The sequence below is a fragment of the Passer montanus genome, unplaced genomic scaffold (assembly GCF_014805655.1).
Source record: "Passer montanus isolate IOZ18808 unplaced genomic scaffold, ASM1480565v1 scaffold43, whole genome shotgun sequence".
NCBI classification, from domain to species: domain Eukaryota; kingdom Metazoa; phylum Chordata; class Aves; order Passeriformes; family Passeridae; genus Passer; species Passer montanus.
The window spans coordinates 25,370-42,603 of record NW_024369151.1 but is presented as its reverse complement, the minus strand read 5'-3'; the positions used below and the strand labels follow the sequence as shown (position 1 = coordinate 42,603).

The 17,234-nt window shown below is 46.9% G+C and overlaps 1 protein-coding gene across 1 annotated transcript; it reads right to left on the bottom strand.

Annotated features, from left to right (window-relative positions):
- Positions 1–4,343: 4,343 nt before the first annotated feature.
- On the bottom strand, positions 4,344–14,587 carry LOC120507439 (ficolin-1-like). The gene is made up of 7 exons (XM_039720112.1): positions 14,584–14,587; positions 13,511–13,672; positions 12,550–12,716; positions 6,674–6,829; positions 6,154–6,283; positions 5,484–5,618; positions 4,344–4,623 (listed from the first exon to the last, which is right to left on the bottom strand). Exons 1-7 carry the CDS (start codon positions 14,585–14,587, stop codon positions 4,376–4,378), a joined length of 1,002 nt encoding a protein of 333 aa, XP_039576046.1. The 3' UTR covers positions 4,344–4,375.
- Between the last annotated feature and the right edge of the window lie 2,647 nt (positions 14,588–17,234).

Here is a 17,234-nt window from a genome sequence, read left to right as displayed (position 1 = left end):
GGCCGTGCCTCGCCTCCGGTGGGCCGCTTCCCCTACTGCAGAGGCTAAAATGGCAGCGGATGTGGGAAGCTAGTTCTGTAACTTGCACCTCTGGTAAAGGTTATCTGGCCACTCCATCCTGTGTACGCTCAGGTCAGCTAGGAGAAGGGGACATCTCCTCCCCGGTCGGCTGTTTCTTGTGGTCCCTCCCAAGCACAGGTTCGTGCCGTTGCATAAAAAGCAGAACCAGGGAGATGAGCACGCTGCGAAGGAGGTATGCTTTTCTTCTCTTGAATTAATTTTCTGAGGAATTGGTCTTCAGGTCTGGCTCACAAGAGAGTCCGTGCAGAGGCCTTTGCCAGCCCAGGAGGGAAGGCAGGGGCAGCTGAAGCAGAGGAAGGTGAGGCCGTGCTTTCAAGCAACAGCTGGATATCTTCAGGGTTGTGGAATTGGTGTACCCGAGGAGAACACTATGGGACAGGTCTCTTGTTTTGATTCGCTCTGATGCTGAGCTAAGAGTCACCTTACAGACTGACTCATTCAGGTGGGTATCTGCTTTATTTGGTGCCGGGTACGTGGGGGACTACTTCTCCTAACACACTCAGCACTTTTACACAGCACAATATATGGCTAAATTTCATGCATATTCATTACATAACTTGGGATTGGAGTGATACAAATTATTTTTCAGAAATCATTAATATCATTAGCACATGTCATGCGCAAACACAGTCTACTCTGGGGGTCGCACTGAGGAAGGCTCCGAGTCTTCCTCAGTGGTTGTTCTGATGAAGGCTGGTAGTCTTCCTCACTTTGCACTTTTAATCTTTCTTTCTGAAGCATGTGCAGTCCTTTTGCTGGCTGGTTCAGAATTTTCTGCTGATAATAGGTTTTGTTCCTCTTACCTTGACAAGGTGCACTCTGTGTCTCTTATCTTGAGAAGGCTAAGGTGCATCCTGCTTCTTAGGCTTGTAAGTAATATTTGCTGACTCTTAGTAGTTAACTCATGCTTACATGAGTTAACTATTGATCAACTTCTTTCACCTTCAGTGAGATTATGGTAAGAAAGGCTGCAATGTCTGACTGAGAGAAACTTTGATTTGCCATGGTGGACATCAGGAGAAAGGTTTGACCTTGTCTTTTGCTGTCCCTGTAAAGTGCTGGGTGGATGTTTCTGGGGCCGTGCTAGCTGCTGCCTTGAGCCAGAGCTCAGCATGATGGCATTGGAGGGACGGAGAAGCCACATCCCTGTGGCGTGCAGGGAGCTGGGAGTGGCACAGCGCCGAGTCTTGTGTTTGGGAGGCATCATGCGGGTTTGTGCCAGCCAGGTGACCGAGCAGTAACATAAATCCATGTGCAGGCTTGTCCAAAACTGCACAAAGTGGTGTTACAGCACCAGCCTCCTGAAAAGATTCTTCAGGAGGTCAGGTTTGGAGGCACTGTGACAATGACGTGGCAGTTCACTGAGGAGTGATGTGACTGCACTGCTCAGCAGGGCAAGCTGTGCAGGAAGCTGGGGCTATGCTGCACAGAGCCTGTCCAGCATGAGACTGGCTCTGTTGTCCACCCCTGCTCTCTGGACCAGCTCTGAACGGAGGTAGCAGACTGTGGACCCTGCAGCCTCAGGAGGTGCCATGGTCAGTGCTCTGTGGTGCACCAAATCTGCAAGTGGCACTTGGTCGCAGACTGCTGCCAGGACCTGCAGCACCGTGCTTTAGACAGGAGTGGGCACACATGAAAGGGACCACCTGGCACCACTGTCACCTGAGGAGGGAGGGTGTCAGTGAGTGCTGGTGAGGGACTCTGCCCCCCCAAAATTAAACTTTCACTGTTGGCTTTTCTTAACTTGAGCAGTCAATGCACTTCTGGCAAGTGTCCATTGCTTTGAATTTACTCTGAAAATAATACCTCCTTGTGTTGTTTGGGAATAGGATATGGTTGGGCCATACATGAGAGATTCAGTGCAATTTTGTTTTGCAGGAGAATGACAGATCCATCTCTGAGTAAGATTCAGAGACACCAAAAGCTAGGGGTGATTTTTGTAATGAGAAAATGGGAACTTGTCTGTGGGCAGGAGTGGATGGGCTGGTGGTGACAGAGGGGCTGTCCCTGCCAGGAGTGGGGTTTTTGGGCAGAGCAGCCAGTGAGCACATGTTATCCAGGCATACGTAAGGCCAGAATCTTCCTGCACATGCTACCCCTACACGAGTGTGGCAGGACATCCCCTCTGCCACAGAAGATCTTATCTGTAACTAGTGTGTCAGCTCTGGATACTCTCCCCTCCACATTATGTGATGAGATAACCCAGGCCAGCTCACAAGCTAGTGAGTTATTTCTCTCTCTGGCACCAGGAGTAGAACTCCCAATAAACAACTGGGTGTGAGAACAGGTGTGGGGAGATAAGCTAGAAATTCCTGACTCAAAGACACTACTTTTACAACTATAAAAGCCACACGAATTTTCATGGAGGTACAAACCTCCTACATACTCCCTGGAAACGTGCAGGGACTTCTATATGGAGTTTGGATGCGAATTCCATGGTTACTTTCCTGGGAATTGAGAGGAAGAATTAGATGTGTACTCCATCATCCATTTAGTGGTAAATTACATTGAATCTTAATCTATACTACTTCTTTACTAGATGTAATATAGGTACCTTTATCATGCACTGTTTTATCTACTAGTAGTTCTTTTATTTCTGTGTAGTTAAGTAGTCTGTTTAAAGTCTCATCAGTGTCCTTTGCAAGCAAAATTTAAACATTGAATGTTTCTGTGTAGTAAGAGGAGAAGCTAGAGGTGAGCAGAGAAAGGGGATTTAGCACTTTTAGCTAGTTTATAGCTGAGTATACCAGCACCTGCTTATACATCTCTGCAGAGAAGTCTCTGGTAGTACCATGGACCTCTAAGAAGCTACTCCTGGAAGGCAGCATGAGCAGCAGATGGGTGAGATACAGCATAATGCTCTGGGACCTTGGTCCTGGTGAGGGCATGTGAATCTTATTGGGAGTAGCAGAAAAACAAGACAGAGCTCCTGGAGAGGGAAAAGTAACTATGGGGCTTTCAGTGTGCTCTGCTCAGACACACTCTTTGTTGTGTAACTGAAAAGAAGTAAACTGAGACAGGACCTAGTGAGTGGGGAGATGCAAACGCTCAGGTTTATATCTTAGCGCAATGTTTATCTCTTAGTGCACTATTTCTTACCACTGCTGTGGCACGCTGAGTGACCTCACTTTTCTCACCCACAAGGTTTGGATTCTGTCTTGTAGGGCTGGAGCTGCCCTTCCTATATATCTGTGCAATATATAGTGAAATAAACCTGGGACCATTAGAAACCTAACACAAGGAAATACTCTATTTCCGCTGTCTCTGTCTATTCCTTCAGTGAAGAGTTAGTACTTGGCTCTCCTCTGTCAGCTGTGGCGAGGAGTCCAGCAGCACAAGTGCAGGAAGAAGAGACCAAGTTCTGCTAATATTCAAATACAATACATGAACCAGGTGAACTGTGTCCACTCACCAGCAGATAGCTCACCCTCAAACACTATTGGAAACAAGATGAAGTGGAAGGTACTGGCACTGTTCATGATGACCACATGTGTAAGGCTTGACTTGGAACTGCTGTACCATGTGTACTGTGTCTTGGTACCACACATGCTGCTGAACAGACTGTTTTGCATACAGCTCTTGGTCCACAGCAGCTAATGAAATCTAGAAACATGTCCAGAAAGAATGGCTAAAGCTGGCTCTGGGTCCAGCTGCAGCTGTGTCCTGGTGGGAAGTGCTGAGCAACTCTGCTGTGGTTCCAGGAGCTGGGGTCCCACCTGAGGTCCTGGAACATGTGAGGAAAGAAGGGGGAAACTGCTAGTGCTGACAGTGCTGTGCTGGAAGCTCAATCTTTTCCATGCTGTTCTAAGTTGTGGCTCCACCACAGCCTGCAGGGAGAGTGGGACAGGTCAGGAATTGAGTGCCTTTCGGATGGCTCTTGGGTCCAGTAGAAAGAGGCTGCATGCATGCTGGAGTCTTCACATACATGGATTATACTGGAGCTTAGCAGTAATTACCATTTAAGTAATAATATCAGAGAGCTTTACTGAGGTGCACTGGCCCCACTCATCACCTGGTCTTTAATCAAGGTAACGCACTTTTCAGAAGAAGGTGCTTGGGCTCAGTCTGCATCAGTGGGGCTGCTGAAGGTAGTCAGGGTGAGAGAGGGTCAGGTGCTTACAGGAGCTCAAACCAGTACAGATATCTTCTGGCTTCAAACATCCTGCTCTAGGCAGAAGGCACAACCTGTAATATCCTTTCTGGTCCATTTTTGTCCCCAATCAACATTGTTTTGTGTCTTCTGTTGGTGGGTGAGTGGCACCTCTTGGATCTAGTCAGGCACCCTGTCACCATGTTAAACTGGCCTGAACTTCATTTCCGTTCGCTTATAGGAGTAGTGGTATTCTTTACCTGTCTTCCAGTTGATGCCATCAGCGTAGCTCCCATGCACACCCATCCAGTACATCCCATTCAGGTTGGAGTAATGGCAGTCATTGTACCACCACGCTCCCTTGTATTCCGTGGCACAGTTGAAGGAACTCATGTCATTGTCCTGATCTGCCGTTGAAAATGGCATGTCCCTGTGATACGATAAAGAGTCCCCTGCAGAGAGCACACATTCACAGTTACTGCAGTAGGGATCACAAACAGGACACTGATGTGTCTGTGCACCCCTGCTGGGCAGCAGTGGCCCTTCCCAGGTGTAAGGGAGGTTGTATAAATCCTTCTGCTCTCTTGCCCAGGTTTTCTCCTCATCTTGGACAAAAGTATCCTGAGCTCTGCTAGAACACATGGAGAATTTATCTATGCCTGTGAATCAAATAGGTCAGATTTTTTCACAGGTATACAGGTGTCACTTCTTCTGCAATGCTCAGGTTCTCTGCAGATACAGAGGTCTGAATTACCAGGGTTGCAGTGTGCAAAGCCACATAAACCTAGAGCACTGCTCTCTCAGGTGTTGGTTTCACTCATTCCTGAATGATGGATATTGAATTTTGAAGATTTGTTTACTAAAAAAAAATAATTTTAAAATCCGGTATTAAGAGGATGGAGTGCTGATGCTGCAGGTATTGAACAGCACCCGAGCCCTTGAAATGCCAGACCTCCTGGGCAAATGTCTCCTGCCAATGTAACCAAAAGCAGACCGTGACCTGGCTGATGCAGAACTGTTGGGAAGGTCAGTTACTTTGGGTGCTGCTCAGGACCAGGCTCATTTGCTGTTAAACAATAGGGCTGGGCTTGAAGGTAATGCTCTGAGTCACATTTCTTTGGGTGATGCGTGTCCCCCTCCATCCCTGTACCCAGAGGTCACTCAGTACCTGAGGTACCATGGCCAGTTTTAAAAAATTGATCCAAAATGTAGCTGATACGGGGAGTGTGCATGACACATCTCTGCATAGAAACTGAACACTTTTGAAATGCTCTAGGAAACAGACTTTGCCAGTGAGCTGCCTCAAACTTACCAGCGTTTCCACCAAGGAAGTCTCCTAGAACCAGTCTGTATTTCTCTGACTCTCCTAAAACTCTGAATGAAGCATACTTGGCAAAATAGTAGTTGTTCTCAAAGTCTCTCAGGTCAACGCGGAGTTCACAGGGTCCTAGAAGAGAAGATGGATAGCAGTGGTGCAGGACAGATGGTGGGTGTGCCACTGGTTTTCAGAGTGGAGGGTTTAAGGTGCTGTGAGCTAACTTGAGAAGAGCTGCCAATACTTGAGAGATTTTGATTTACTTAAAATTCCTGCAGAGCCTCCTATACCTTTGATGGTTTTCTAGGGAAGCACCTTTTCAGATATGATATTGGGTGGTCATGGGCAAGAGTCCTGCACACAGCTGTAACTCCAAGGCTGTGTGTGGACCAGATGATGCCATCACAAACACTCCAAATAGGAAGATGTGTTGGCCTGTCTCCAGGGTAGATCATGCAGCCAGCTCATTCTCTTCCCGGACTTCTAGTTTTGGTTTTTTTTAGAGTGAAGTTTCCTGTGTGCAGTAGGCTGCAAGAGTCTGCATCCTGATTGGGATTAACAGTGGGGGCCTCAGATGAATATGAGAAACTCAGAGGTCTGCAATGACTCAATGTGGTATAGGGGTTGAACTCTCATGGCCCCAGCCCAGGACAGAGGCAGACCTTACCCAGAGAGGTGAGGAAGTGGATGTTGTCATTCCCCATCCAGAACTCTGTCAGCTGGTTGCCAAAGCCTCTTTTGTACGAATCCCAATCTCTCAAGAAGTTCACTGACCCATCCCAGCGCCTCTGAAAAACCTGAAAGAGACCCTCAGTCCCATCCCTCACTCAAAAGCATCCACAGCACCTGGGGGACATGCCACCATGGTAAATGCTACCCCTGCATCAGGACATTCTTGTGGGTGTCTGGGGAGCAAACCCCACAAGAATCCCTTGCTCAATGATTTCTTCCATATGCCCTTGGAAATGAGGAGGAAATTGTTTGCTGATTTAAGCAAGGAGTGGGTCTATGGCACTCAGCCTGCTTCCAGAGACAAGTCTTGGGGGAATCCCCTGTGTCCAGACGGATTCACTCTGGCTTGCAGACATGAACTTCAGCTGTGTGTTTCTATTTTTGAGCTGTCCTTTGCAGTCTTAACAAGAATCTCTGTAGGAACATGTAAACCTCCCTCTCCTCATCCTACTCACAATCCATCCCCCACCATCCGTGTCCATGTCACAGAAGACGGTGGTGGCATTGCAGTCTTGGGGGTAGATTGTGTACCAGCCACTCAAAATCTTCCCTTTGGCCAACAGTTCTTGGCAGTTCCCCGGTTCTGTGCAAATCAAAGAGATCAAGTGGAAAGAATTATAATGTGTTTACTGATCATGGGAGCACACCAGCCCTGAGCTTTGAGCCCTTTAGCACCCAGCTGGCTCTTTTTACTGCAGGATCCTAATGTAGAGCTGCTGGGAGCCAAACCCTGCCTTGGCTTCTGGGCTCATATGTTGTAGGGGAGATGGGCACCTTCTAAGAAAGATGGTCTAAGGTGCTGAGACTCCTGTCATCTGCAGTGACTTTTGGGGATCTGGATGATGGAGCTGCTCTGAAAAAGAAGACAAACTCATGATCCAGAAAGTTGTCCCATCTCCAGAATATAGGCAGGGCACAGAGAATGGGTGGAGTAGTTGACAGCAAAGGAGTTAGTGACACAGGACAGCTCCCTGTGATGCAGGTGAACAGTGTTCAGCTCACTATGGATTGAATCATAGAATCACCCATGGTTTGGGTTGGAAGAAATGTTAAAGCTCATCTCGTTGCACTCCCTGCCATGGGCAGGGACACCTTCCGCTGTCCCAGGTTGCTCCAAGTCTCATCCAAACCTGGCCTTCGACACTTCCAGGGATGGGCAGCTGCAGCTTCTCTGGCCAACCTGTGCTAGGGTCTTACCACCTTCTGAGTAAAGAATCATCTCCTAATATCTAATCTAAATCTCTCCTTTTTTAGCTGTAAATCACACAGTGACAGTGTCCTGTCACTGCCCCTGCAAAAAAATCACTCTCCAGCTTTTTTATAAGCCTCCCTTAAGTACTGGAATGCCACACTGAGGTCTCCCCAGGAAACACAATGCTTTTGCATATGTACATTTATATAAATAAATAAATAAATAAATATGTCTTACGTATACTTTTTTCCCTCCCCAAAACCATACCTGCTGACAGAAGTTCTGATTCACAGGAGACTGAATGGTCCCTATCAGACATCCCAACCTACAGCTGCATCAGTAGGGAAAACTTGGGGGGGATGAGCAGAGATGGTGGTGCTGGTGGTGCATGTGTCTCAGTGTGCTGTGTGTAATACATGGATACACAGCTGGACTAGGCTGTCTTTTGACCTCCCTAGCAGGGAGATGGTCCTGGACTTGGCCTTTTCCTTCCTATTATTCAAATCTTTTATATGCCCAGAGACGTGTCTGGGGCAGCAAGGAACCAGTTCAGTGGCATCCCAATCTGTCAGGTGTTACAGCAGCTTTGATCTGTCTGAGCCTTTATTGTGGCCCTACATCACCCAGTTGTAGCCAGAGCAGGTTGTAGCTCTCCTCAGACTTTAGCTCATGGAGACAGATGGGGCACCTGAAAATTGCTTCTTTTACTTTTCTTCTTTTCTTCCAGTGAATAAGTTAATTTGAGCACTGTCACACACATGAACTCCGCAAGTACTAAAGGTACTGCGAGTACAGGAGTATAACTGCCTTTGAAGTAGCCACATGTCTGTAACGGTGTTTGTTGTGGTTTCATCTTAGAAATCAGGACACCAAGCCTGAAAAATTCAGATCGACCTCCTCCAGGACACACAGAGGACAGGACATTTAAGTAGTGCTCAGAGTGCTGACTTTCCCAGCATGACTGGAGTACAGAGTAGACCCACAGAAACTGCACGTGTCTGTCAGAAGCAAAGATAACAGTGATATTTCCTTATTCCTTCTTCAATGCCACTCTGAACTTGTTTCTGTTCCTATCCTCTCCTGACTTCTGGTGCAGGTAGTCCACCACCATCTGCTCTGCAAAGCTGACCAGTGTTGTGAAGACCTAGGATGAAACTTACCCCAAATTTCTGGCAATCCAGGCTCTCCTTTTGTTCCTGTTGGACAAACAACACCATCAATTGCTCTCCACCTTCCACACCCAGTACTCCCCTTCCCCAGTACTTGAGATTTGCCATGACAAATTCTGCTGCACTGGCGAGCTGTTATGTTAGAGGAAGTGCTTGGCTCATCTGCACCAAGCAAATGAAAGGCACAGAGAAACCAGGCAGGAAGGGTTGCTCAGTATATAAGGTGTCCTGGCTGCTACCAGGCCCACCAGAGGAGACCCACCAGCCTATCTGCACAGATCTAGGAAAGCACAGAGAGGTAGGTAGGAGGCCAAGTCACAAACCCTGTAACTATAGCAATGACACCCAGCTGCTTCAGACACTGGGAAGAACTCTCCAGGTTGACCAGGAGATACATGAGGTGGCCACTGGGGGGTGCACTATAAATATTAATTATATATATATGTATAAAATATATATTTATGCACAAGGAGTGGCAGCCTTGCCTCTCTTGGCCTGTTGGACCTGGCATGATCTTTCCTGCTAGCATCTGTTTTAGGGCTTAGAGGTCCAAATGGTGAGACTGACACAGGACATATCTCTATTCGACCCAGCTGTTCTGCCTGCTGCTGCCCAGCCCATAGAGCTGTCTACCAACAGTCTGTGCCAGTGAGTCCCATTGGGCTAGGACATGTGGGATAGGAGTGGGTGAGTGTGGGAGGGAGGAAGCAATGCACCTTGGAAAGGCAGAGTTACAAGTCCCATTAGGGGAATGGCTACTGCTGGCACAGGGCTTCAGCCAGTGGTTTGGGAGCAGCAATGGCAACAGGAGCACTAGTCATCTGCCAGACCAGTGGTGTTGGACCCAGTGATTACCAGACAAACTCCAGAGAGGGAAGCCACAGTGCAGATGGTGCTCAGTGGTGGGTGCCTGTGGTCCTCACATGCAGAATGATGGCATAAGGGAAAAAAAACCATGTTTCCCTAATACCTTATTGCTAGTGCTGGTAGAGACGTGTTCCTCTTGCACTAGCAGCAACTGAATTTCATTTGAGCCTCTGCATTTTGCCATAGCATGAGGATATTAAGGGATATTAAGAGCCCAGAGCTCATCCCTCAGCCCTGTGGCTTCTGCAGCTGATGGTGCCAGGTGGCAGCACCAGCTGCCTGAGCTGAGGACAGCAGCTGTTGCTGAACATCTGGTTTGGGAGCAGGACTACCCACAGCACCTGTGCCAGGGCAGAGCCTATGATGAGATACAACTATCAGCAAACAGTCTCATCCAGTCTCTGTAACTGCTGTCATCTGATGCAGGAGAACAGCACAGGGTAGAAGTTTACAAAGTAGCCCACATGACAGCATGATTTACCTTTCAGTCCTGGGAAGCCAGGCTCTCCAGCTGCTCCTACGAAATACAAGAGGAAAATGCTCACCACAGACTATCCAATGCAAATGAATTACTGTGCCCTACAAATGGCTGCTCCAGCCCCTCAATATGTCTTAAATGTACAAGAGAGACTGTCAAGAGGTGCAAAACCACAATGCTTAGCTGAGTGTCCCAGGTGGTGCTGTTGCCTGAGCCTGGCTGCTCTCTCGATCAGCACTATCTCTCAGAAACAGCAAGAAGAGCAGGATACAGAGGAGAGAGAGCTGCTTCTCCATCTCTTGGAATGTATGGGGCTTCACAATTCCATTTCAGTGACTTTTTGTAGGGACTTTCTGTTTACAGTCAGGCACTTAGGAGATTTTGATCAATAGGGTTTGTCAGGGTTTTTCAGTGGTTTTATCCATCTCCTGTTGGCATTTCAGGAGTGCTTTTGGCCAGGAAATAGCTTTATATTCAGCATGTAAAAAGGGATGTCGTCCCTCTTAGTCAGCTCTGCTCAGTCCCTACAGTTCCCTTGTGCTGGCAGCTGGATTCTTTAGAAGAGACACTTTTCCAGTATTTGCAGCACATGTCCTGCTGAAGGTCCTAAGCAAGCCTGGGCAGTGAGAGCCAGTTTCTCAAAAGACATGGTCCTTTTCAGGGGTTCATTCCATTACAAAGGAAACCTCATCCTGTGCCATTGTTTGATCTCGTTCTTGTGGTCAAGTGGGCACTGCACACTGAGTTGAATGCTGAAGGCTGCTGAAAGCAATGATGTGCCTCGGCCTGAGCATCAGGGCTAGGCCAGAGTAGACTTACAAGATAGATCATGAAAATTGTGTGGCTAACACCATCAGTATTATTTACCTAAAAATAGATGACAAAGATGCTTATGCTAGCTGTTTATAACCTTGTGTAGCTATTTGCAAGAAACCTATCATTTTAAGAAGCTTTTCCAAATGAGAGGCTTGTTTGTAAGGTATTTTAGGGGAAAACCCTCCCAGCCAAGACCTGGACTCTGAGTGCTGGCCATGGCTAAGTGGGAAGCATGCCATCAGATCTAGGCATTACTGAGCTAAAAATAAAATCAAGTCATTTTGACTTGCTGATTTGGGCCTATAAACACTGGACTCCCTTTCAGGACAAATCCAGAGACCTTATCTATGGGTGGACACACCATGTAGGATTTTCCCAGTTGCTGGGAAGGGTTGTCCAGGTCCTCTGTGAAACAGGGCTCCCCAGTGACTGGATGATGTTATTAAAGTATTTAAGCAATTAGAAATGTATCCTTCTAAATCACTATCCTGCCTCTTGTATAGTAATGATTAGGTGCATTACCTTGCTAATTTCTGCTTGTTGTAAAAGCCAAGCGTATCGTTTTATTTAATGTATTATTTTACTTTTGTGTTACCTTTATATTCATAGTAAAACAAGACCATTCTTTCCATTGGTATGTTCTTTAAATTGCCCCTGTCAATTGGTAGAACAAGCACTCAGCATAATACCTCTGCATCAGGCCTGGGCTGAAGCTCCACAGAGAGCTCCAAAGCTCCTTAGAGCTGGGAGGCATTTGGGCAGGCTTGTTGTGCTGGAGTCAGGTTAGGGGAGGAGTGGGGAATGGGGAGAGGTCTGATTTTAGAGTCAGTGAGAAATTTCGAGAAGAGTGGTATCTTCTTCTGTGCTGTGGTCCTGGACACTCAAGGACATTGTTCCTGGTGTTCACTCCATGCAAGGGCCATACCCCAAATCAGGCTTTTCCTATGCTACCTCAGCACGGTTTCTTAGCCTATGGCCAGCCCTGCAGTACATCTCCATAGACCCAGTCTCCCAATGCATGTCCCGAGCTTGGGGGCATTTATGGATTAGAGCTGCATATGTTACACATTACCTTTTGCACCAGGTGGTCCTGCTTTCCCAGGTAATCCCTGGTCTCCCATTTCTCCTGCAAAGAGACTCATTTTTTATGTGCACATTACAAACTGACCAGAGGGGGGAGTCACAGAAGCCTGGGCAACTGGGCCTTGGCTTTCACAGAAACAAGGGAGCCAAGGTAATCAGATTCAGTCTTGTAACCTAGTTTTACTCTTTTACCTTACTCCTTTTTTTCTATTGAAGCCTTACTACACTGCTACTGCCATTCAAAGTCTAAATTTGCAGTTCACATGTGAATTCATATGAGCTTTGATACATTGTGGAACCAGTCTATGGATTCTGCTATGGTGGATCATCTCGCTCAGCTGATGCAATTCACCTTCTCTGTAAGCTGGCTGTGAAAACTCTGAAGGAGCCCCATCTCCCTTGCTCCCTGGAATAGGAGTTGCCAGTACATTTCCCACACTGTTCCCCAAAAAACAGGCAGGAGCATCTTGGCCTCCCTCCCACCCAGACTGTGGAATACAGACCCAAAAAATAAACGGACGATTTTCTGTAGAAGAAATGAATGAGATACTTCATACCCCAAGATCACATCAGATTTGTGACAGGACTCAAGGAAGAAACAGGTCACTCCATGTGTACCAGCATATGTCTAATTGGGGTGTTTTCCACTCCAATTCTCCAGTTCCTCACAGCAGCCAGTGCCAGGCCAGCTACTGCTCCAGCCTCAGCTTGCTTCCCCTATCCAAAGCAACAAAACCATCTCATCTCACAGTGCTCATCACTGGCTTTGGGGGCCTCACCTTTTGTTCCTGGGAGACCTGCTTCTCCTTTTGGGCCAGAGATGCCTGGGATCCCTGGACATCCTTGAAGAATGGCAAGTCGGTCAGCATCACGCAGTCCCACTATTCTTACCTCTGAAAAATGAAGCCAGTCTTTGTGAAGATTATTAAGGCTCTAAAATGTCTTGGAGAGGAAACCAAATCCTTTGAAGTTGAGGAAGTGTAATCAAAAGTAATGAGTATGGAAGTTTTGGGGTGTTGTATGGATTGACAGATGGCGTTAAGAATCTCACATATTAGAGGAGCCAGACTCTGCATCTCTCTGGCTTCAGGGGAGTTCAGTAGGGGAGGAGGCTGATATATATGACATTGCATGCATGACAAATATACTGTAGTTAATAAACCAAAAGCTGAGAGGTGCCCCAATGGGTATTGATAGCAGAGTAAGTGACACTGATGGATCTGTGGACAGTAAGGGTAAGAGTTCTTCTGAATTTCCTGATGGCAGGCGTGTTTGAAAATTGCCCCAGGCCTTCTTGGGGAATACAGTCAGAACACTCTGCTGTTCAGCATCCCCAGACTGATCCTTTGTGTTGCTCTGTAGCCTTTGGTAACTGCACGGAGGCCCTCCTAAAAAAAACCCCAAACATGGGGGAAAACCTCACTGGAGAGTGTCTGTTCCTAGACACCCCACTGGTGAGAGAACGATGTTACATCACTAGTTGGAGCCAGTAACTTTCTTAAGCAGCTGCTGAGACTTCAGCCTCCCCCTTACTCTCTTCCCACTGGCAGCTGAATTTAAAAAAAACATAGAAGTAAAAAAAATCATATGCTACTTCTCCCCCCTCCCTTCCCAACCTCCTTCTCTTACAGGGGAGATGAAACAGGCTGTCTCAGTGAGATGGCAGTAAGGTTTGCGCTTTACTCACCTGAGCAGGTGTCTTCAGCATCACAAATAGTCACTCTTAGGCTGAGCAGTACCAAAAGGGCTGGGGCTGCTGTCCCCATGGCCAGTGCTGCTCTCTGCACAGCTCCTCTCAGCCACTTCCCGGGTGCTGTGGTCAGCACTGATCCATCCAAGCATTTTGTATCTAACAAACCGCCTCAGTGCAAGCTCCACCTCTGTACTTGCCCACTGGCTGCTCTCAGGTCTGGGGCCTGGCTGAGTCTCAAGCAGCTTTTGCAGATAAGCTGCTTTCCAAAAGTCTGATGGAAAAGTTCTTGCCTGGCTGCCCCAGCCTGCCTCACCTCTGTCCTTTGCAAATTTTGGATGCCTTTCCCTTGTCATACTGTATTTCTAGATAAAATGAACCAGCAAAACCATATTTACCTAAGTGTAGACAGCTCCCCTCATCCTCCCTGCTAGTAGCCCTTTATGAACAGCAGAATTTACTGTGTAGATGGGGAAACTGAGGCACTGGGAGTCAAAGCCCAAGGTCAGCTGAGGCCAGTGGCAGAGAGAGGCTACACAGCCTGGATCACATTCCAGTGCTCTTCCTGTCAGCCCAGCACTACTTCTTGCCCTTCAAGCTTCCATTTGTACATGATTAATGAATAACAGAGATCAAACTCAGAGCATGTTTGATTTCCCCCCACCCCCGAATAGTCCATTGTATTAGTGAGCAGGGTTTCTGGTTTCTTTCACCCTGTGCTTTGCTAATTTCTGGCAGCGTTACTAGAGGTCCAATCTGTTCCATCATATTATTTTCAGACCCAGAGCCTGTAAAGTTTATGAATTTTAGTAGTGGGCAGAACTTAAGTTTTTCCTCCTTATTGTTACATCCCAGTTCAGAGGAAACGCATTATTGGAGATTTTCCCCAGGATATCAGAGGCAGAATACAGTTCCCCCTCAAGCATTTCAATCATAAGGTGCCTCTAACAGCCCAACTTCCAATGATACATGACAGTTTAATGTTAGGCAAATGGAAGAAGGTGAGGGAGAGGTAAGTATTTGCCACTTAAATTCAGCATCCCCCATATAGCCCAGATATACACTCATACGCATACTCTTATTCATATATGTAATAATATAAAACAATAACCCAGTAGATGTTGTAGTCATTTTAATTCCTAACAAACAATTCTGGCAGGGAAATGTACCCCTTACTTTCCTTCTCCCATCTGGAAAAATTGCAGGAAAATCAGGAATTTTGACAAGATGGGCTGCATGCAAGTTGGGGTTTTGCTTTACTTGAGAAAAAGCATCTCACTTGTGGCAACTGCTGTGTTGCAGCTCTTGGGGCAAAATGAGATCAAATCCTTTCTTGCTTCAGGAGGAAGCCTCCCAGAAGGAAATAGAAAAAGGATTGGCAGGTGCTAGGGAGGGAGAGATCCATGCAGGACAGGTGTACAGTTCCCAGCAGGACACCTCTAGGGTGGCTGGGAACTGTACCTCTCTCTTCTCATCTGTACAGCCTGTGCTGTCCATCTGCAGTGGACTACGGTGTCTGGACTATGGGGCAGGTTGCAGTGATGTAGAGCCAGCCCTCTGCACTGAGCAGCTTTCTCCTGCCTACTGCCTCTTCTTTCTTTGTAGAAACATCTGCAACACCTTGTTTCAGCTTGGAGGCAAAAGCTCCTGCCTTCATCTGTTTCCTTTTCGTAAATGACTCCAAAAAGCAAAGGCCTTGCAGATTACACCATAGTTACAGTCTCTCTAGGACTCCAGGCTAGATCTGTCCTGACAGATTTAAAAATAAATAAAAAAGGTTTGCCCAGCTTTTTCCAGGTCCTCTATTAGCAGGTTACACCTCTGGGTTGGGCTGAGAATGTATGTTGTGAAGGCAGCTGTGTGTATCTGCCCAGAACTAATGCATGCCCCTAAGTGTTAGCAGCTGTGGGCTCCATCCAGCCTGGGGGACATCAATATCTCCCCACTTTCATCTGGGAAAGCAGCAGTATCCTTATTGATGCAGCTACTTTTAGGAGCAGGGAGGAGACTGCCAATGAACAAGCTTAGTCCAAAGTAGGTCAGACTCCCGAGGGTAGATTTTGAAATTGGCACAGAGATCAATATGTCCCTAATTGCTTTTCCTCATGCCAGTAGCCAGTGAAGGTTGCAGATGGCTGACTAGGCTTGAAAGTATACAAAGATCTTACATCAAAGAACATCCTGACTTCAGACAATCTTGACATATTCCACATTTTGCAACACTACCAAAGAACAAATGTGATTTTGAAAATATGACGTTCTATTTCCAAAACATTGTAATTTTTTTTCCCCAATGTTGCTATTTTGTAGGAAACTTCAGAACAGTAAGTTTCAAAACACAAATTATTGAAAATCAGTTTCCCAGATGCTTCAAGGTAGAGAAGATAGCTCAAAATAAGGTAACTCTCAGCTTCTTTTCTAAACCTACCCACCCATCACAAAAGCAACATCCAGCTGCATTGTGATATATGTGTCAGAGGTTAAGAAGGAAGTGAGTTTTTTGGGAGGTTGTGTGCCGAGCTGCTGTCCGAGTTTTTCTCTACTCCCCCAAGCAGGGGAGGAGTCCGCACCGGCCGAGCTGTGGCACAGCAGCTGGCAGCCGGGGGGCACTGCCCGGATGCGCCGGGGGCGTCCGGGCAGCGCCTCGGCAGGAGGCAGCAGTGGGCAGCAGGAAGGCGAAGGAGAAAAGAGGGACTCGTCTCGGGGGCAAAGTCCAGAGGTTTATCGTCTCCAGGGGATCCCAGCTGAGAAAAGACCACGAGGTGGAGATACAGCAGATTATAAAGGGGGCGGAACATACAACACATTAACCAATGAGGGACAACCTGGGAGGGAACAAACTGGTGACAAACATGCCAGCTCGCCAATAGGGAATGCGACAGGGAGGGACCCTTGTTCCCGATCCAATCACCCACCGAGGAGGGGAGAGCATTCTGGAAACAGGGAAGGGGACAATGGCACCTGGTTTGGCCACTGAAGGTATGGACCGCCTCTGAGAACACAGGGGGTTAAAGCAAGAACTCCCAGGAAAACTCTCTTGGTCCCGGTCCGTGCCCAGCTGGGTAATCTCCTACCTTCCTGGTTTTAACAGTCTGTATTCTCAATTAGAAATCCACCTTGATTTCTTGACAGAAAGAGCAAAGACAGACCATTCAATTGATTGCATTGTCTCTGAAACAGCAACCAAACCTGTAGTCACATAAATGCATAATGAACGTTTATTTTCAGCTTTAATACCTTTCTCAGTCCCCAGTTCTACCCATAAGCTTCAAGTCATCACTGCCAACCTAGATGCTGTTAGATTTCTGCTTATTTGAGAAGAATTTATTTATTGTGTGTAAAGAAGTAATACTATGTAGCACAGTATAAAAATATTTCAAACATATTTTTACATGCATATAAATTAATTTAAAAAAGCTGTTACTGAAAAAAAAATCCTGCCTTCTTTCTGGGAAGCTGATGGTTATGCTGTTGGGTTTTCAGGGCCTTGCAATCCTAACAGTGAAACTGCTATATCAAAATCACCTGCTGAAGTAGTAATTTCTGAAATCAAGGGATTCAATGTGCCAGTGCAGATCAGTATGGGAAGCCTTAAACTGAGAGTTTGCTTCTCTTGAAACCTAAGGAGGCCATCCTGCTAAACACAGCATTTTCAGCTTTGTAAAATTCAGGCCTGTGTGATAGGCAGGAGCTGTTACTCTGGAACAAACTGCTCCTGTTT